Consider the following 22,092-nt stretch of genomic DNA (forward strand, 5'->3'; position numbering starts at 1 on the left):
GGGGGCACTGGCAGGGCGGGGGTAGCGGGGAGCCCGTGCCCCGCTCGCAGCCCGCGGCGCCCCGCGCCTCCGGCGATCTCCGCGCAGGGGCCGCTCCGCTCCGCGCCGCTCGGCGGGACGAGCACGGCTCTGCCCTGCCCGGCCCGGCGGGTCCACCGCCCCCGCCCCGCCGCCGCCCTGATTGGGCCCGCGGGGAGGCCCCTCCCGCCGGGCCCCGCCGCCGGCGCACCGCGCCCGCTCCCAAAATACACTTTGGCAGCGCCGGGGAGCGGGAGTGGCGCTTGCCCAGAGCTCCTTGGTAGGGCTGCGGCCGTGGGCACCCCGCGCCATGGTGAGTGACGGAGGCAAGCAGGCAGGCAGGGAGGGAGCAAGCGAACGGTGCCTCGGGCGCGGAGAGGGGCGGCGGGGACCCTGGACAGCGCTGGGACGGGGCGCCCGGCCGGGACTGCGGGGCGCTCGGGGCGCGGCCGGGGCCGGGGCTCTCTCCGGCCGGGCGTTGATCGGTGCCGAGCCCCGGGATCGGGAAGCCATCTCCCCTCAGCGCCGCGAGCCCCGTGTGCGCCGTGCCCCGAGCCAGATACGGGCGTGAGCGGAACAGGCATCGATTCGGGGCTGGAAGCGCTCTGGGAGCCCGTTGAGGGCTCCAGCCACGAGGGGTACCTCCGGCGGCCTTTGTGCATTGTGAGGCTTTCTAAGAATTCGCGAACTGCTGGTGCTCGTCAAGCTAATTAAACCCATTCAGGCTGCTGTTACTGCGTTATGCTTAGGTAAGGTTTCTTATCCGGTTTTCAGAGCAATTTATATCATTCCACCTCATGACTTACACACAAACCTTATATTTCATCACATATTTGATGCTCTAACAATAACTTCATCTCTGTATCTACTATTCCAATAATTTCTTTTTCCTAGGAAGAATAAATGAACCCCCAAACTGTGTTGCATTCATGATGATTAGCAGTTTTTCAGTCAATTTTCTCCCTCTTCTTTCCATTTTTTCAAGACTTTAGGCTTGTAATCCCTTTTCTGAGTGAACAGGTTTGTTTCTGTGGCTAAAGCTCAGTGACCATTACTAGCCTACGTTTATAATTCCCTTTATAAAATCATTGCTATCTATAATCATAAGACCCTTGAAAAGTTTTTCTCATATATAAAGGAGTGCTTTTGTACGTCTTTTATACATCTTTTATGCATTTTATGTCCTGTCTCAAGCTTGATCTAGCGCTACTTCTAAAATGGCTCCATTTTCCAGAGCTGATCGCTTATTCTGTGGATGTAGTAAGATGGCTTTTTAAGTTCGAAGGGTGATTTAACAGGGAAAAAGTCATCAGCAAGGATGCAGTGTGTCTGCAATGCTGTATTTGGGCTTTTTACTTCCACTGGACTACAGGTTACACTGTGCTGCATGTAGGTTGGTCTAAAGAGAGATGGTCAAACATTTGCTATTTGGAATACTAGTAGGAAAACCAAAATTTTTATTCACTCAGATTTTCCATTATTAAGTCTAAGAATACAGAGCTACAGAAAAATGTAACAGAGGAATTTTTCATAATAAGTGTAAGAGTTTAATTATACTTGTATGAATAGAACAAAGTGTTTTACTTATTTGGAAGTGGTCTAATCTTAGAATTTTTCCTAAAAGGAAAGTCTCAATGGAGCCACTCCCTTTTCTTGTAGTTAAAATTAAAATGATTTGTTTCCAAACAACAAAAAGTAGTAATAATTAAACATACACTTTAAATCATATAAATGGATCTACTACTTTTCTAGGGTCAGGAACAAAAGGTGGTGACAGCCTGTACTGGGAAAAGATTCCTGTAACAGACTATTTTACATAATTAATCAGAGAAGATAAGCAATTCGGGAATCCAGAGAATGTGTGCAAATGTATTATGAAGAATTAGGGACTCTGATAATGGAGTTTGGAGACGGAGCAACGCAGGTCCAACCAATATGGTTATAACATACGTTCTCCCCTTTATTCATGAAATGGCCGGTTATATACAGTAAGAACAGTTTACAATAACAGGTGCATTTCTACTGGCAGTGAGCGTAGACAAATATGTACACAATCACAGTTTAAGGCAGCTACCGTGTCTTTACAGTAATTGCCCTATTCTATTGATACCCATACCTTAACCTAATTTCTAGCTGCGCCACAAGCTTATCTACTTCTACAGAGGCCAAAAGCTGAGGCCTAGCAGGCCCAAATCTGAGGCCCAGTTTGGGATAGCTCAACCTTTATTCTATAAGTCATCCTGCTCTTGCTACAAATTGCCCGTTTTTTCTTTTGAGCTATCCAAACTGGGACTGTGGCACAGCTGGCTACTTTTGCATACACTGTTACAAGCAAGCACTACTTGATTCACTCAGAAAAACTCTAAGATCCCAGCTATTAAAAGCATAAGATAAAAGGACAGTATTTCAGTCCTTGCCATTTATCTACACACAGGTTCTAAATTTAAAGTCTCAAAATCGTCTGCGGTCTCTTCTTCTTCTTCACTGCCTGGTGATGTATCACGACTGCAGGCTCCTCTGTTGTTACTAGGATAGTCGATGTTGCTTTCTGTCAACGCAGCTGCAATGATGTGTCCGTGCTGCTCTATGGCATCTTGCATGGCTGCTGTGAATGCTGCTGTCTTGTTGTCTTGTTCATCTCTGGCAGCTTTTACTGACATCTCATTGACTCCACAGCTTTGAAGAAGGGAAGTTAAAAGAGTCCTGGTATGTGAGTTGGTATTCTCAAAGGCAAGGGAACAAAATAGACGTTCTTGCATACCAATGAAAGTAAAATGTAATTATCAAATCATTTTTGCCATTACCTCAGAGACTGCAAACTGCTGAAACACTTTCTTCTAGTGAAGATCCTGATACCTTTTCCCGGGCAAGGATACCAGGTTTCACTTCAAAGTTGATTCAGCTGTTATGTTAATAGGATCAAATTGCTAAGTTAAGATAACTTGCATATTATTTTTTGGAGCAGAAACTTCTGGGCCTTGTTGGCAAACAACATCCGTCCAAGTTAAAATCAGAGTCTGGCCAGGACTCTAAGTTGGAGTGATGCTCTCTAGGATATCTTTTAAATATAACTTCTAATAACAATAAACATAAAATGCTTAAAATACAGCAAACTGTTATAATATCTTTACACAAAAAAAAGTACTTAAAATGAAACTTAAGAAAAAATTCTGACTTGCACTTAACAATACAACTACATTTTTTAACAACAGCATTTACGAAATGCTTAAATGGCTAAAAAAAAAAACAAATAGAAAAATTCAAAATGACAAATGCCTTTTGAAAAACCATATAAACAAATGACAAAGCATAAAGACTTAACTGTAATATCAACTTAGAAGTACTATCAATTTTTATATATTTTCATACTATATAATCAATATATCAATACTTAACATGTTAACAAATTGTATTTCAAGACCCTCATACACTTATGAATTCAAAATGAAAAACAAGACTAAAACAATTCACAACTAACAATAAAATCAAAGATCTAACAAATTGCATCTTCTCTTTAAATCTTATTTATCAATGTTCTGTCATCATCATTTCAAATGAAACTGTTTCATTTTTGAAGAAAAATAACTAAACTTGGCAAATTAACTAAACATACTTTTTATAAATTGTAAATCACCTTTTAAATCAACTAACATTTAAATTCAACATAAACAAATCTTAGGAAAAATTTACAACTTACAATAATCTTATTAAATCTATATGCAGCAAATCAATAAAATATAAATTCATTACTAATTAAACTTCTTGAACTTAAATATAAACTTAAACTCATCAGGGCCCAAATCTTAACAATAAACTTTAAAATTATATATTTAGCAATATGTAACTCAAACTCAAACTAAACCACACAAAAATGAATCTTAACAACATCAAAATATAAAAACATAACTCAAACTTACACACAATGAATAACTCTGGCTAAAAGCTTATTTTAATTTCATTTTCTATTTTATCTTCTTTCTGATAAAATGTTCTTTTCTCACACTGTGTTTCTCACACCATGATTGATTGCTCCACAACAGAGGGACGAATGATTGTATTTTCTTCTTCTGGTCTTTTCTTACAATGTCCACTTGCTGTTCTGTTGAAACACTTGTTGAAGTGCTGTGAGAATTCCTTTGCTTTGGACTTGGAGGATCTTATCAAGCTGAAATACGTGTGCTTTGCTGTATGTTTTCACCATTTCTGCTTAATAATCCTGGAAGTTCCTCAGGCATTGGCATAACATAGGGTCGAGTCACAGTGACATGATTGTCTTTAAAGATGATACTGACAGGTTCTGCGCTTATTGAGGGCACACTCATGCTGCCTACCCCCACCATGTGGGTGTAGGGAGACTGTAGAGGCCAATTAGTTGGCCAATGTAGTTGATTTATGGTAGAAGTGTTCACGCCCGTGTCGAAAAGTAGTGATAGGGTGACAGATGGCGTTAATGCAGACTGCGGGGGTGCAGGGGCTTTAGATTGAGCCGGGTCTGAATTCACAAAGGCTGACATGGGCAGAGCCATGTTTGTTTTGGTCACATGTGCCGATGATGTCAGCTCTTTTTCTGATGAGGAGAAATCTAACACCGCCCCGCTCTCAGCACCGCCCTGAGGTCCGCCTCTTTGCTGCGTCACTTGTGCCCTCCCCACTCCGCCTTCAGCCCCGCCTGCCTCCTCATCTTTCACCACGCTCCCTGAGTCCGGTGGCTGAGCCATTTCCTGGTTGCCTTCATTTTCTCCGGGAGCTGGAGAAGGCATTTTCTGCGCTCGGACCATGCGGTACGCTGCATCTACCATTCCACGCAGAGAGGGGCAAAGCGGAGCTGCATTCTCACTTACGGAATGCATGGAATTTATATCGAAGAACCTGGGTACCTTAGATGACTTCTTTTGTTCTTTTATCTCGGGGAGGAAAACTCTAGAGTCAGAGGGACCAGGAGTCGTTTCTTCCAAGGCTAAAATTGCAGCTTTGCATTTTGCAGCGAATGTTTGCAAGGTAATTATCACCTTTTTCCAAATCATGCCTAATTCTGAGCAAATCTTTGCTTCTTTCCCTTGCTAAACAACAGAGTCCCATAATAATTCACCTATCTCTTTCCATTCTGCTTCACTAAAGAGAAGCGATGGTTGGTTCAGCTTTCCTTTCTTTTGAACCCATAGGGTTAACTGTCCCATATTAGTTTCTTTGATCTTTTTGCCCCTTTTTGAGGCAATAGTTGCTAAAAGTAACACTGCTGCGCAAAAAACCTTCTCCATGCATTTAAAATCCTTCGTCTCCTTCGCGTCAGTTGCTTACCTCTTTCTTCCACCGCGTGTCGCTGTTCCCCTCCGGGTGAAATCAGGTGACAAGCGTTCTCCAACTCCAGCCCTGTGAGCTCAGGAAATGTCCAAGCACCAGGGACTTGCTCCGCGTTTAGGCGAAATCCGTGTTCAGACGAAAAGTTTAAAAATCAAAATAAAATCAGCATTTAAGCTCCACATTTAAGTGTAATAAAATGAAATAAAATCCATATTAAAACATCCAAGTATCTGCATCGAAGCAAAAAATAAAAAAGAAAAACAGGTCCCTGTTCGGGCACCAGTTGAAGAATTAGAGACTCTGATAATGGAGTTTGGAGACGGAGCAACGCAGGTCCAACCAATATGGTTATAACATACGTTCTCCCCTTTATTCATGAAATGGCCGGTTATATACAGTAAGAACAGTTTACAATAACAGGTGCATTTCTACTGGCAGTGAGCGTAGACAAATATGTACACAATCACAGTTTAAGGCAGCTACCGTGTCTTTACAGTAATTGCCCTATTCTATTGATACCCATACCTTAACCTAATTTCTAGCTGCGCCACAAGCTTATCTACTTCTACAGAGGCCAAAAGCTGAGGCCTAGCAGGCCCAAATCTGAGGCCCAGTTTGGGATAGCTCAACCTTTATTCTATAAGTCATCTTGCTCTTGCTACAGTATTACACGTTCTTTTTGTAGGGAAGAGAATTGTAGAGAAGTTTCTTGCTTGGATTGTGTTGCTCTGGGGTGGTACATATGGCCATACATTCTGATGACTGTTCTTTACCAGTAGCAAGGACCTTAAATGAACCAGGTGATCATAAAGAAGCATGAGGAGTATTGTAGCAGTGGTATAAAAACTTTGTGCTCTCGTTGTCAAAAAGAAAAAGAAAGCATTTGCTGAAATCGTGCTCATCCAAAGCAGGCAGGAAAAGTATGGAAGGAGAGAGAAGGAAAGCACATATTGAGATTTCCTGGTTGTACTTCCTTTTTCTGTGGAAATATGTAGCTTGCAGCTATTATGAGTCATGATAATGCAAGATCATCAGGCAAACATTGTAGGAGAAGGTAAGGAATTTAGTTCTACAGTGATATTTTTACCCTTTTTGACATCAATAAAATGTCTCACTGAGGTCTCGCCATCCTCTCTTCCACTGGTTCACTTGCTGAGTACTCACATAAATGAATCAAATTTTTGATGAAACACTAAAAATGAGAAGTCAGGGTCCATAAAAGCAAGTACTCAAGTTGAGTATATTTGTCTTATTTGGATTAATGCTTTCTTTAAAAAAATCTGTCCTTAGCCTACTATGACAGTCTGTTTCAAAACAAATCCCATAGTGAAATCAAAACATAAGTAAGAGTTGATAATAAAATCTAATATACCAAATATCAGTAGTAGTCAAAACCTGGTTATTTCATGCCATAAATATCAGTGCTGTTATGAGTGTGAATGCCATCTGTTTAAAATTCTAAAAAAAAAAAAAAAATCAAAATAAGTAATCCAAGAAGCCAAGATAGAGTTTGTAGCAAACACAGCTATTTTCCTTTTAAATGGAAAGAGTTGTTAACAAAAAATACTGTAACCTGTATCATACTTTAAAAAAACCTCAAAAACTAAAAATCAAGCACCTCAGTAATCTAAGCAAGCATATGCTACGTTCTAAATTATCAACGAGGAAATATGTGTAAGGAAGTACTGGCTGTATTTTGTACCTACTTTGTAGACTAGCAACAGGTTTTAATTTTTCTTTATAAAAGCATAATCATTTAAGAAAAGTTCTGTATAGGTAAAAAGAATTCTTATTTTAAAAAATTACTGGAAACTACAGGACATGATTTAAAGTATTTTGTTTCAATGTTACTTAGAAATCATTACATTTCAGATTGCACATTTTATTAACAAATGAAATTTGGGCCATTGGAGAGCTGCCATTAGAGTTTCTTTGCTGGGATTCCTTGCACATTTTGTACTATTTACTTTTTAAACACCTTTATTGTCTACGTGTCTTTTAAAATTTACTGCATTTATATAGATGTTTGCCATTGCAATTAAGATTTTTAGCATTTGAAATTAAATTAGGGCCAAATCTCATATTTGACATTACTTTGAACATTCTTTCTAGCATGTCTTCACCATTTGACATATGGCTGTATGATGTTTGTATATTGTATGTCTGTATGTGTGATGTATATTCAGCGTGCCTTGCATGAATAGTTGTATGACAAGTAGAGATTCAAGTTTATCATTAAACATATATTTTTAAGTCATTTCAAGGCACTGGTTTTTGTTCAACAAAGCAACACTGTTCAGGGCAGAATGTTAGTATCTGTTTAATTTTAAAATTGCAATAGGATTTAAGCATGTGCTAGGGCTTCTAACTATGATGTGAACAACAAATTATTTTTTTCTAATAAAGACAGCAAAATTTGCTAGAAACAGCAGGTTTTTATAAGGTTTTTCTTTATAGATTCACATGCTTTGGGACAATTGAAAAAGCCATGTTAATATCTATAATTAAGCCTTTTACTTGTACCATAAGTACTGACTGCAGTTCATTTGGTAACACACTGTTCTTCCATTTTTTTGATTGTCCTACTCGGGGGATGGCAGTTGTAGGTCAGTGCTAGGAAGTGGCTCACTACACAGGATATTTATTTTTGTAGATGTGGTGTCAAGAGCTAGCTGACATCTACTCCCTTTTTGTAGTTCACATTTCACTGCTCCCAGTTATTCTGCTGCTTCATGACCTAAGCCAGACCAAATACAAAATTTTACTTCACCACTGAGAGGCCTCACCAGATCCTGGTCATTGATTCAGACTCCAAGCACCTCTATGAGCTTCAGGGCCTCCACAGGCCTTCACTTTTCAGGAGAATCCTACCCTATCAGAGCATATTATTTTGTGATATTCACTTCCACTTGTTTTTCATTCATGTTTCCTATTATATGATAGTTTTGTTAAGTGAAATAGATGCCCTTGGTAAGAATATTACTGCTTTCAGATTTAACTGAGATTTTAATTGTATTTTAACTGACATTCTCATTTGATTCAAATGCCCCCTTCCATGGTTCAGACCTTCACTGCTACTTTTAAGCACTCTCCCAGCTACTTGAACTTGACAGTATTGTGGTACACATTATTCTTGATTTTACTGCTCTGCCTCTTTAAATTAGTTCCTTTGTATTACTTAAAGTCAGTTTGTGAATTGATTTTCATCTTGCATATTCACTATTCACACTTGAAGTAGCTGTTCCAAGAGAATGGTGCCCTGCTAGCAGAAGCATTCAAACGAGCCTCCCTCATGCAAGTCAGCCTCAGGAGGGTTATTCCTTACAGGGAGCACACTAAGCCCAGATGATAACCAAGCTCTGCCCTTACATGTCATTTCTGAGAGGGTATTTCTTTCATGAGAGCCCGTCTGTACTTCCTATGCATAAGTATCTGCCTATGAACAGAATGCTGTGCTGTCCCTGCTTGAGTGACAAGGCCACTTTTTCTCTGCCCTAAGGCAAGGGGAAAAATGCCTGGAGACTTGCACTCCTGTGAGGGGCACAGAGCTGTCTGAAATTCTCCCTTGGGATGGTTTGGCTATGCCTTGCACTTCACGCATGGCTATGCTCATTGATTGTTTCAGCTAAGCCCATATAGAAAATAGGTCAGCCATGCAGTGGCTCTGGAAGAGAGCTTCAATTGTGTGGTTGTAATCTAGAAACAGGACATGCATATCATCTTGGAACCACTGGAATCACTTCCAAAGATATTATCAAGCATTGTGGAATCTAGCCCTTAGACAGCTATTTGTATTAGAGACCTGCAGGGAATATCCCATGCAAGTCATCCAATTGCCTTCCTGTGAATAAAGTTAAAATTTCTTGTCAGAAGGCAGCATGCTAAAATTCTTTGATTATTTTCTCCTCTACAAATGAAAATTGAAAGACACATACATTTATGAAGGGAATCTGTTCCTCAGCCCAGTTCTGAGTTATTCAGAACAAAAATATATCATGCTTTTGTGGAAAATGTGTTTTGTGGGAATCCTCCTGGTGTAATTCTAGAATGTCACTAATTCCAGAGAGCGCAGTAAAACTTATGGTTTCTGCAATGCCACATACAGTAGTTGCTGCTAAACTCACCACTTTTAATGAATAACAACACAGAAACAACTTTCTCGATAGTATATTCGACAGAAATGTGTCGTACAGCGATGACTGCCATTCTAATGCTGACCAAAGTAAATGTGTGTTGATTTCACTTTAACCTTGCATTTCACTTGGCACTTGATAAAGATGCAGACTGACAAAAATTGTTCAGGGAAAGCTGATTACCCTCCTCAGCAAATACAGAAACTCTTCACACACAAAAGAGCATTAGTTAAAGCCTGAATACAAAAGAGGAACACCACAGCAATATTTCTAGTTGTACTGGTTTGAAAGGAAAACTAGTGAGACTCCAAGTCAGAAATACAATTTAATAGAGAGAGAAGAAACAAACAACAAAAAAGGGTAAAAATAAAATAAGATAAATGCAATAGTACAAAGGACCACTGACAGAGTCAGAATGCAAACCTGATACCCTGTTGGTCAGGGTGTTGGAAGCAGCCTCAAGTAAGTCCTCCCAGAGTGACAGATGTGGCTCCATTGAAGTAGAGAGAATCCTCAAGAAAGGGCCTGGTCTTTCTCTGGGAATCCAGTGGAAACAGGCTCCCTTGGTGTTTGGGATGGCTGGTTTTATCCCGGTGGAAAGGCTTTTGCTCCTCCCACTGGGTGGAGCATATCACAATGGAATGAAGTAATGTTATCAGTCATGTGGGAGGCCTTAAATGGCCCATTCACAGGTGATATCCCTCAGAGGAGAATGGGTGGAGGAAGAGATAATAAGGCACTGCCTTATCTGGTGTTATCAGGTGTCCCATTAACAGAAGGCATCTGCCTTCTTTCCACCCCTAGAGTTACAAGAGATAAGGAACAATATCTCCCAACCGGCTTCAACAGATGAAAATAGAATACACATTTTTTGGTACATTTCTCAACCAAAGACACTAGTTTGTTATTGGGAAAAATTGGGATTTTATGTTTGTCCTAATGATTTCTGTGATTTGAAAACACAAGACAATATACTCAGGTGCTGCCTTCTGGTTAATGGGGAGTGGCATCTGCCTACACGAATAGCTATGTTTCTCCTTAGCCCTGGCTGCAGACATCAAGGAGCCTAAAATACTCATTGCAGTTCCTGTTTTAAATAGAACTGCTAAAAATGGCAAAATTTCCATGTCTTTGGAGAAAGCATGTATCAATCTAACTTTAAATTTCTTTTCTTTTACTTGTTTTTGCCAAAATTGTATTCATAGTTGTCTCTTGTCTCTTTGCACTGGCAAGCTGAAAGTGCAAAACCATTTGCCTTTGTGATGAGAAAAATCTTTGTCGGACTGATAAATTTTTGAAATTTTAGTGAAAATAGAGCCTTTAGTCCAGAAAACTCACAAGGCATATTTAGAGGTAGGATTTTAGAATTTCCCCGTGGAAAGAATGGTATGAAGGGAGAGAGTCCTGTAGGTTAAGTAACTTAGCAAGGCTTTTGGTCAATGGGGAACTGTTTTTTTTTTTCTCAAAAACTTCAGGAAATCATGACAGAAATAATTACAATTAATTACAGATTGAATTAAATGCTTGTTTTGATACAGTTAAAATTTCCCAAACAAGTTGCATGATGTTAAAAACCAGCCAAAGGGAAATGCATTTCCTTTAAGGAATTATGAAGCCTTCAGAAATAACAGAATGACATAATACCTGCTGTGTGTTAGCCATGAAGATTTAGTGTGAGCATACCTTCCTTGTTCTGCTTGTACATCTAGCACCTGCACCCTTTTATGAATCCTATCTGCAAAACCTATTAGAATTTTACTGTGTAAAGTGTTTTCATCCCATTGTTGCTTTTAAAATCTGTCTGCTAATTTTATAAGGTCAAACATGACTTTTCTAAATCACTCAGATCTACTAAACTGCCCAACAAACTTGTGCAATCTCTTAACTTGTGCTAAGACATCTAGATTCACTTCTTGACTCGGCTGCAGTCTTTCTTTTGTGACCTCCAGCATACCTTATTTCCCCACTTATAAAAGAGGCATTGTTATGCTCCTTTCATGTCCCATTTTTCTGTCTTAGCCGTTGTCTTGGTTTGAAAGACAGGTATCTGCTAGGAAGGGAGCAGGACCTCCCTAGAGATGGAGAATTCAAATCCCCTCACTCCAAATTATTCTAATTTAGAAAATTAAAGGGGCTTTCAGGCAGAGGTATGGGGATAGGAATAACAGTTCTTTACCAGTATATATGACAAAACAAACAAACAACCACTACAGCATTAATAATAAACAGAACCAGGAACCTCGAGGGCTTTCTTTCACAAAAGCCCAGAGGCAGTTTGATCTCGGTGCCCCTGCGGGACTCTAAGAGACCAAGTTGGAACGGTGGAAAGTCCTGGGCTGGTGGATGAGATCAGATGCTTTGCTCTGGTTGCTGGAACGGCAGGGATATCCCAGCAGGGCAGGGCAGTGCAGGGCTACAGAGTAGCAGGAAAGCCTCAAAGCGCCGAGGAAGCAGCAGCGGTGGGGGCAGGGCCGGAGAAGGCGAGCTCAGGATTCCTGGGTACACGAGCAAATGATGGTAGATTTCCCAGGATGAGATGGAGTGATGACCGTAAACTCTTCCTGCAGCGAGCGGCAGCCTGACCATCCTTTCTGATGCTGAGAGCAAGAGAGAGCGAAGCTGCCCCCAACCCCTCTTTTACTTCCCCCAAAACTTGTGTTATCTCCCCTCTCTGAGGGAAACTCCCGGAGACCCCAAAGCAATAGGTGTAGCCTTGTGCTGCCATCTCCTTCAGCCACTTTCTTTGTTTTGGTTAAGCACTCAGTCGTTAAGTTTTCTAGCAACTTATGGGAAAATATTCTGTAAGTGAAAAAGAAGCAAATCTAACCCCCAACAGCCGTTCAGAGGGCAAACCCTTCAGGTCAGACATCATCTTTTGCTCTATATTTCAGTATGGCCCTGGTCTTCTGGGTTAAAATGATCAAGTAATAGGCCTACCAACAGCAATAGAGAGAGAGGGAGCAGAATGCAGGGTATCAGTGGCACTGATAAGCAACCTGCCCAAGGATGAACTCATAGGTTAAATACCAGTATTTAAGTGTAAACAAAAGTTTTGTAAGAATTTTCGCATGTTGTGATCTTGCTGACTAAATACTGAGACCTTCATGAATGTTAGAAGGTAATAAAATATTTCCCTTTGCAGACAAAAACATTTGGTTGTGTGGTGGCAATGAAATAACAGGAGACCAGTCTTCATCTCAAGTTAGGCACAGTTTGCAAAACCTTTTGATGTGCTCACGAGGCAGAGACCACATTTGTAGTGTGACACTGAAAATATGCCCCTGTGAAAGGAACAGGGCATATGCCTTTATTAATATTCAGCTCTTTATTAAAGTGATCAGCTCATTATTAAAGTCATCAGCAGGATTGCAGAGTCCGATCAGAGTTTTCCACGCTGCTGCAGCCATCCGAAGGAGCAGGTGCTGTCCCAGTTCATCATTTTGCTGGAAACAGTAGATGCCGAGTCCTTGTTCCCATAGGAACAGCTGGGAGTTCTCTCTGGTCAACCATCAGAAGGCAGAGCAGTGGCAGTCAGCTCTTTACCCTCAGGGAAAAACTTCGAGAGTTTCCCATTGTCTGTCTCAGTCAGTTCAGCTGGGCAGTTCCCATTCCATTCTGGCTCCTCATAGGTCATGGTGAATCTTCAAACCAGGTCAGCGAGTGCATCCACTTCGTGCTCGCCCAGGACACTAATTCTCCTCTGATGCATCTAGCTTCTTGTCTTGGGGTGCAGTTTCCCTAAAAAAACCCTCCCAGGATCCACCAGGGCGGTTTTATCTGCATATACAAATGCATATGCATTTGTCCTGGTCGCAGCAGAGGTATTCCTGCTGAATGAGGTAGTTACAAAGAACAATGATAGGGCTATCTAGGCATAGGCAGCTTCTTTTCACATTTTAATTAGGTAGGAAAAAGTTGCCAGGCAACTTTTCTTCAGGGCAGATTCCCTCCCTACTCAAACTGGCTGGGGTGTGGGGGGTTACCTCTAGCCAGGAAGAGGTCAGTTGCTTTTGAAAAACAGCAGCCTCCCCCAGTTATGGGGGTTCTCTGCAAGATGGAAAACCCCCCATTTTTCTCAAAGGCAGGGAGACGGCACAAATTGGGAGGAGGGTGGGGTTGCATTCTGAGCTCAGAGCTCTTTTAATATGCTAATGGGTGCTCTGTGCTTTCCTCTGGGGGGGATGGGGGGACTGTCTCACTATGGAGCTAGGACAGAGATAGCCCAGCCCCTCCCGACCAGGAAATTTGTTCATAACACCTGCACTGAAAATTAGTATCAGCTTCAATCAGGTTCACACTTTACCCTGTATGTTACATGCTCCAGATCTGTGGGAGAGGCATCATGATTGTTAACTATATGTGGAAAAAGTCATTGACCATAACAATAGTAAATTTTAGAACCAACAGAGGCATGACTAGTCACATTTTGTAGTGTGCAGGTATACCATGCATGAGATAGAGGTGGGCATCATGTCACTGACTATTCTTATAGCAGATTAGAGACTGGCACTCAGAAATGCTAGTAAAAACTGGCTTTAATGGTTGCTTAATATATGAAATGTGGTTTCATGGTATCTTCCTTTGAGCTGCTCTTTGAAAATTATTTACAGTTCTAAGTAGTAATAAGTTCTAAGCAAAAATGGGTTCAAATTATAGAGGGGAAGTAAAAGGAAAAAGTATCTTTTCAAATAGGCTTTGAAGCAGTGAAGAGCAAGGACTACTGATAGGATACAGAGTTATGATTTACCCATAGCAAAAACTAAAATAGAACATCTATCCCTGCCTGTGTTGTGGGCAGAATTTTGTTAGCAGTAAATTGGTATTTGGAAATATAAGATGATAAACTGAAATAAGAGAGTGGTAGTAGCAGAAAAACATCTAATAGGGTTAATGTGTTTAAAAAAAAAAAGTTAGATTTTATTGCCATTGTTGTAAGTTACTATATTGTAAATGGCTGATCTATTTAATGCTGGAATAAATATGCCAAAAAAGGCAGTTATATGAGTTTATATAACAAATACTCAGTGTTTTCTTTCCCAACTGTTACACTACAGTAATGGAAAACACTCATAATCTTTAGTAAAATATTAATAAATGCATTCCATTCTTTAAACTTAGGTTTGGCACTCTGTCTTTTAGCAATCAAGCTGTTTTGGTTAGGAATGCAATCCTGATGTCAGTTCAACATAGTATGGGCATTGTGGGATTTAGACGCCTGTTATGAACAGAGTTGAAAACCTGGAGCAAAGGTTTACAACATGAATCTGCTGCAAAGATACTTGTGATGCTGTGAGAACTTAATTTCTCCATTGTCACAAGATACTTGTAAAGTTAGTGTTTGTGTCTCGTTAAAGCTTGTCAGGTAAGAGTATTTAAAATAAATGTTTTGTATTTTCCACATCACAAAAGTGTAAGCAGAAATGTCAAATATCTCTGACCCCATATAAAGGAAGACTATACACAGTGCAGCAGACTTTCTTTCCTCCCTGAGTTATTTTTACCTGTTGAGAGTGCACTCTGCAATATTAGTGGTACTTCAAAATGCTCTAGAATGCCAGCCAAAATGCTTAAAAAATGTTGTCTTCATCTTGGCAGGAAATTCCTTGTAAAGGGGATACTACCTTTCTTTATCCTTAAATGTAGGTCTCTGCTTTGCATCCTCCAGGAACTCGTGCATCTCATTCCCTCCCTCTGCCCCAGCTATTCTCATGGCTTCTCAGCCTTTACTCCCTTGGAAAAGGGGGGACTTGCTCTGTAGCATCCTTTTCCTGTGCACATAGACGAGTACAGACGTGGAAGCTATTATTTGTTACATGATTTTTTTCAAGGGTCCAGTGAACAATAATTTTAACTGTCAAGTCAAAGGAGCATATCTCTTCAAGATAATATTCAAATGACATTCAAAACCTATTTTAAATACTCCTCTGAGTACATATGCACTCGCTATGGCCAGAATATGATTTTGGTTCATTTTTAGGTTTTCTGCCACAGTTCACTGGCCAGTTGCTTTGTTCTTTCACCTCTCAAACAGCTGAACTGTGTTCTTTGCTGCTTGGAGCTATTATTCATAGCACTAGTATGCAACACAGCAAGTTGGAGACATCTTGTTATATGGCTCCATTTTTGAAATGAACGTAGTTTCCTAATATAATGAAAGAAAACAGGTGTTCAGTGGTGGATTTCCATTTTACACATTTAAAAAACAGCACATACAGAATGGTTATTCGTTAACATTTTGGTGGGAAATTGTACTTGAAGGACCTTTGGTGTGGTACATCCCCTACACTTAAAGTGAGCCTTAGATCTCTGGGTGGCTGAAGTATTGAGACAAAGATGTTTATCAATAGCATTTGATTTTAGTTTGGATTCTCAGCAAAGTAAATCTGAGATGTCTCTGTTGCTACTTTTCTTTGGCTGTTGCTCCTGTTTGGGAGCTCTTCCAGACCAAGATGCTCAGCTGTGTTCTGTGCTCATTTTGCCTGAGGACTGAAGCCCAAAGCCACCCAACACCGAATCATAAATTGCCACACCTTGAACTAAGAACTGGATGCCCATACAGTTCCTTACCTTCTTGGTGGTAGTGGGAGGAAGGTCTGCTTGTGGTTTTTGCTGACACCAGTGCACTTCCATGCTGCCTCACTGGAATGCAGGTCAGGGCCTTGAAGGAAGCTAGGTAAGTAATGCTTCCATCCTGGGATCTCAGATACATGTCCAGCCCTAACTGGTATTTCAGAAGGCCTGATGGAGAGAGAAAAGAAGTTCCTTATAGACATACTATAAAACACAAGTTAAATATCTTAAAAAAAAAGAAAATGTAAAATTATGAAATGAAACCTTAAATTGGTAACAATGGACATCTAGCCTTTATGTTACAAATCAATGCTATTTAAAACAAAATACTAGAAAATAACATAGGAAGTTTTTACTTCTTTATTAACATAGGGCAACCTCATTAAACATGCTGCAAAACAAGGTATGTCATTCCCAGCCCCCTGATAGATGCTAGTGCGGCAAACCAGTGAAACTAGAAACTGAATCTTGATGGTCAAATCAAGGTAATAAACACATATCCTTCCCTAATTGTGCAACAGAGAGTAATATATAACTTGGAGATTTGGTTGAAACACAGAAACAACAAACAAAAAATTTATCCTAAAATCTAAAATACTGCTGGAAAGCTCCATGAAATTAGCGTGTCAACATGTTCTATAGGCTATACTGACAGATTACAGAAAAATTATTTGCATAAGAACCTACCAAACTCCAGTGGATATGTAGTAGAGAGAAAGAACTTAATCACTAAGAGAACTGTCCATTCCATTACAAATAGTTTTGCTCTATTGCCCGTGTTTTCCTTATTTCTTATGGATTTTTTATCCTCATGTTCTTCTATAGGTTTTCTTCTGTTCGTTCCTCCTTCATTCTTTATTCTGTCTATATCTCCCTGTTTTATCTTTCACATATTAAAGAACAGTACATACTGCAAAATAAATTAGAAAAAATAGAAAAACTGCAGTCTGAGAAATGGAGACAAGCTCTGATCTTTCAGAAATCAGTAAGAATACTGTGATGTTAACATCATTGCAGCCAGTGCAGTTATACAGGTTGTGAAGTGAAGAAATATGGGTGATTCTTGGTACCCTTCCTAGAATAACTCCAGGAAGATTGCCCTATGGTTCATGCAATGCACAATATCTGTGTTTACCCCATGAGAGAAAGACCCGAGAACCTTGCACAAAAAGTCACAAAAAAGCAGCAGAAGAATTACAGTTAAAATACATTTAATTTGCCTCAATAATTTAACCCTGAATTTGTACCTCAAATTAGAGGCTGGAGATTGATACATCTGATCAAATTTTCTGCACTGTTCTTTGTTAACCTTTTCCGGATTTCCATTCTTCAGTATCTCTTAATCTATTTAATCTCTGTTTGTCTGAAACACCTGCCACAGAAATTGGTGAATTTCAGTGGTATTTGCAAGCATTGCAAGCTAAGTGTCTATTTCAGTGCCAGTCTGTAACGAGCACTTGGGCACAAAAATACCTAAAACTGAAACAGAGTTTCAGAAAGCTGGATGGTATTATTTTTGTTCTATTTGAATATTCAGCTTTGATATTGTTACAAGAGGATGCAATTCAACAACTAATGTACTTGAATCTGTATAATGCATAACTTGAAACATGCTAAATCTTTCTAAATGTATCTGTTCTAACTGGAGGAGCGGCACTGACCAAGGCTTCTACTATTTGATATGTTTTAGCTGTAAGGAAGTATCTTTTTTTTATTGGTTATCACTAGTGAGGGTTTGGAAATGTAGCATTATAAATCATTTATTTTCCTTGGCGTCATGATCAATACTTCAGTGATTCTCTGATTTTCACTGTGTCTATCATTAAAACAAGAAGCTACATTTTAATTACTTGAGAAGTTTCTTTATAAAGGAGCTCATGTTTCTACATCTCAATAGCCTGCTATGATTTAGATATGTCAAAGCTGAATCTCCCATAAATATTTTCAGCTTACTTTTCCACAGGGCCACATTTTCCCATCACTCTTTACCTCAAACTGCTGCCAGGGCCAAGGGGAAATTACTTCAAAATGCGTGGTGAACATGGCAGTTAGCTCTGAGTTAATTTTGCATTCCTTCTCCCTGCTGGTCTCATTTACATGTGCTGACTTTTCCTGTGCAAAAGTAATCTGAAAAACACTCTGTGCAATTTGATTTCTTTCACATGCTTAAAAGAGGAGTTGAATAAATGGAACGGAAAGATTTGAAAGATCAGTAGACGTCATAACTTCAGCAATTGCACTGGAGACAATAACAAGCATCACAGATTGAACATTCAACAGGAAGCCAAAATGTGCTTCTGGATTTATTTAATCTTTAGTTTTGTTAAACACGTGGTATACACTAACAACAGGCTAATGTTAGCCATGAAATGCTTACTTGTTGTGATTAACAAGATTAATTTCTCTTAATACTACATGTGCAAGCTCAATATTTCACAAAAGCTCCCATCTTTACTTAGTTCATCATTTTAGTGAAAAAAGAAGCCTGTGCTTTTAAAGACAATATAAATTCACATATTTATTTAGCTTTCTGTGCTTCAAATGCATATCTGCTGTATTTTGCATGAGTCTTAGAAAGCACCTAAACAAGATATTCAAAGTGGTATTGTAATGTTTTTCTAGAGCATTCAGTCTCTGTGGATGTGCTGATAATCTTTTCAAAAGTAAGATGCACTGCTTTTTTGTAGTCAAATCTTTTTTAGAAGAGTAGATTTTGAAGGAGGTGGGCTATGAATAACTATATGTGCCTGTACCATTGTGTGCAAAACGACAGGCCAATCAGCAAAATAAAAAAGGAAGGTGCTAATTTACAGTGCATGTGAGCTAAATCAGCAATTCCAATTATTTTTAAACATGTTTTGTAGCAGAAACCATCTGTAGGCATTTAATCAAAAAGGAAGGTGCCTCCTTGTCCTGCTCTGCAAATACCATGGAAGAGAACAATTGGGAAAGTCGCTGATTTCTCTGCTTCTTCAGAGTTGCTTTTTTTTCCAGGGACCTACCTAAATCAGAATCAGTATCTGTATGATGACTATGAAAACACCCATTCAGCCATCTATTTGGGTTGATTTCACATCTTCAATTAATATGTTTTTTCAGAAAAAGTACAAGGACATGACCTCAGTGCTGCAGGACAAACCATTTTTTCTAATTAGAAGTTCCTGTTATTACCTTCCCACGCATAGTTTTTAACCTTTCTGTAATCTCAAATGACCTCAGTTCTGTGATTATTGCATCTGCACACTTAGCTGCAAAAACCCAGCATTAGAAAGCCAAGGTCATATTTTGGTTCAAAAATAAGAAAACATGCAAATCATTATTTCAGTGACAGCAGTGACAGACCTTTTAAGTTCAATCCTATTCCTGCTATATCCAGAAGCCTACTATTGACTTCAACAGGCGTTGACATGAGTCCTTAGCTATGAATAAATATGAAAGGTAGTTGTCAGTGATTTTCAGCATGAAAATGATTTTGTAGACATTGTAAACAGAAGTGACAGGTGGCAAATACCCAGTCAGAAAACTCTGCAACTGAAATCTGCTAATGAAACACTTCTCTTTCTACAGATCTAGTTTTCAGACACTTCTCTAAGATCTGTGGAGTTCATGGAACCTTTTAGTACTTCTATTTACAATACTTTTAGTACTTTTATTTATAAAACTTGCTATTCATTATAATTTAAAGCTGTGAGCACAAAGGGAATATTTAACTATGTGCACTGTCATTAGACACTACAATCAATGTTTTATATTGCTCTACCATGCTCCAGTATATTTGGGAAAATAATATTTATGCAAACCTGTGTGTCAGTTGTGTAAACAGTTGCATCAACTTCAGCAAGAATAGGTGCAGGTACAAATCTCAGCCAGATAAGTATCTTTCAAGAACTAGGGGAAATTTTTTATCCTCTCTGAAAGATGCTTCACAGTTAATTCAAACCATGGTGCTCAAACGAGAAGTTACTTCATGCTTTAGAAATTTGTAGTTGTTAAACAGTTTGTTGTTTCATTTATTAAAAAAGAGATGCAGCAATGCTGGCTAAGTCTTGAATACTAGCTAAAGGTTTCACTAATGGTATGGGATAAAAGGTTACTAGATTTCACTTTTATCACAAAATAATTACTATTATTTTTTAGTTTATTTGCTCCTTAAAAGCATTTTTGACCTATGAAATAAATGAAAATCATATTTTGCAGACATTTAAAGGTCAAGTTAAATGAGTGAACTGCTATGCATTGATGAATTTGAGAGATTGAGCTGTAAGTAGGTGGAAGGAATCAGTAATCACAACAATTAACAATGACTTCATGTTCTAGACTGTCAGTGCTTCTTTTGTGGATTCTAGTTAAGTTCCATTGGCTATAGGCAACACTTTGATTTTTACATTTAACTCCTGCTGACTGTCACGACTACTGCATGTCCTCAGGGTGAGTTTTAATTCTTGAAAAGAAGACATACATTTATTTTTCTTAGCTTTTCTCTTTCAAGTTTTATGAAAGTATTGTACTTCCAGGGACTGCAAATGCAGATTATGCTGTATTTAAAAATATCTTCCTTTAAAGTGTAAAGAATAATTTCCAGATGCTTTGGATTGCTTGCCCTCAGTGCAGCAGCTCCTCTCCTTCAAATGCTTCCTCATCTGGGCACCCCGATCACTCAAGGTCTCATCAGTTATGTCAGTTCAGTATCAGGATTTCTCAAAAAAACAAAACACAAGCCCAAAACTTGAATAATGTGTCATGGTTATGTACAGGAGCTTTCTAGTTTTTGTTGAGGTGTCTTTATCTCTGCCTCAGTAAAAATGGCCATGAGCAGCGCAGCTCCAGCGCTCCTGCAGTGTAAGGAGCCGTGGCTCTTGGGGGTGTCTCCATCGGGAGATGCTCATCTGGGGGTCCAGCCATGCTGTGGGCCGGGGTGAGGGCATGCGGATGTGCCGCAATCGAGGGCTGCCATTTCATCCTGAGCATATGACAGAGGGAGCAGAGGATCATGTGCTTCGAGCCTGCCTCCTGGTCTTGCTAGGGAGTGTTTTCACAGAGGTTTTGACTCACAGGAAGAGAATATTTTCCCCACGCTGTCTTCTCAGCATGCCTCCCTGTTATTTGGTCCTAGAATAGGAAAATATTTACCCTACAAAAGTACTTAATGTGATACTTAAAAATGGCCAATACGTATTTTATCAGCAGCATTTGGGAATCGGTCCTACCTTTAGCTACATGCCAAAACAAGGATGTAATAATTAAGGTTCCCCCTGCGCTCTTAATTGAAACCAGAGATGTGACTGCAATATAACTTTTGCGTCTGGAGTCTGTTAGAAATGAGACGCTTGACACGGCCAATATATCAAGCAGCAATTCAATTTAATAATTAATTAATTAGCATGGTAAAGTGTGAGCAAAGACAGTGAGCTGGGTACAGTGGAAGGATTTTCCCTTCCGACTGCACACCGATTGCTGGACTTGCTGGTATTTTATTGACTAAATTCATACATATTCATAAGCTTTTCTCAGCAGATTCTATTCCCAATTTTTAGCATCATTATTCAATACCTATTGTGGTCTATTTTAAATTTCAATATTCCAGGATGTACATCCAGGATATGTATTCCAGGTGGTGGGGTCCAGCTTCCAGATGTGGGGTCCAGCTTCTATTTTCCAGGTCTATCAGTCTTTGATAGTGATGTTCAGTTTTCCTTTTTCAGGAACCATAAATCAGCGAGCTGAAGTCTATTCTTCCGTATCCAGGACAGTTTTTTTTACCAGTCTGTGAGAAAGCTTTTTTTAAACTACAGTTTAAAATTCTTTAATACAAAACAAGCTTCTAAAGTTATAATTCAAAGACACTTATTACAGAATTGCTTGGGATTTATAATAGGTAATTGCAAGCAAAGTTTGTTCAAAAACCTTCTTCCATGCTTTCCTCAGTTGTTTATTAGAACTCATCTTTATAACTGTCTCATGGCCATGTTCTACAATTAATTACACAGATTCTTTTTATTTCCCTGACACGAAACACAACTTTGTATTTCACAAGTCTGGGCTTCTCCCAGGGGTGTATTTAGATCCAGGG

General features: G+C 39.4%; 1 protein-coding gene across 3 annotated transcripts in view; it reads left to right on the forward strand.

Moving 5' to 3' along the window:
- Positions 1-202: 202 nt before the first annotated feature.
- The window catches only part of LOC134564993 (guanylate cyclase soluble subunit alpha-1), a 51,912-nt gene continuing 30,022 nt past the window's right edge, over positions 203-22,092 (forward strand). The window contains exon 1 of one of the 3 annotated variants that reach the window (XM_063424342.1): positions 203-331. Coding sequence is in view for 1 of the 3 variants with exons in the window: in XM_063424345.1 (XP_063280415.1) it covers positions 329-331 (3 nt within the window). In the remaining 2 variants the exon portion in view is untranslated. The other 2 variants (XM_063424345.1, XM_063424344.1) reach the window with 2 other exon arrangements.

The sequence above is a fragment of the Prinia subflava genome, assembly GCF_021018805.1.
Source record: "Prinia subflava isolate CZ2003 ecotype Zambia chromosome W unlocalized genomic scaffold, Cam_Psub_1.2 scaffold_31_NEW, whole genome shotgun sequence".
NCBI classification, from domain to species: domain Eukaryota; kingdom Metazoa; phylum Chordata; class Aves; order Passeriformes; family Cisticolidae; genus Prinia; species Prinia subflava.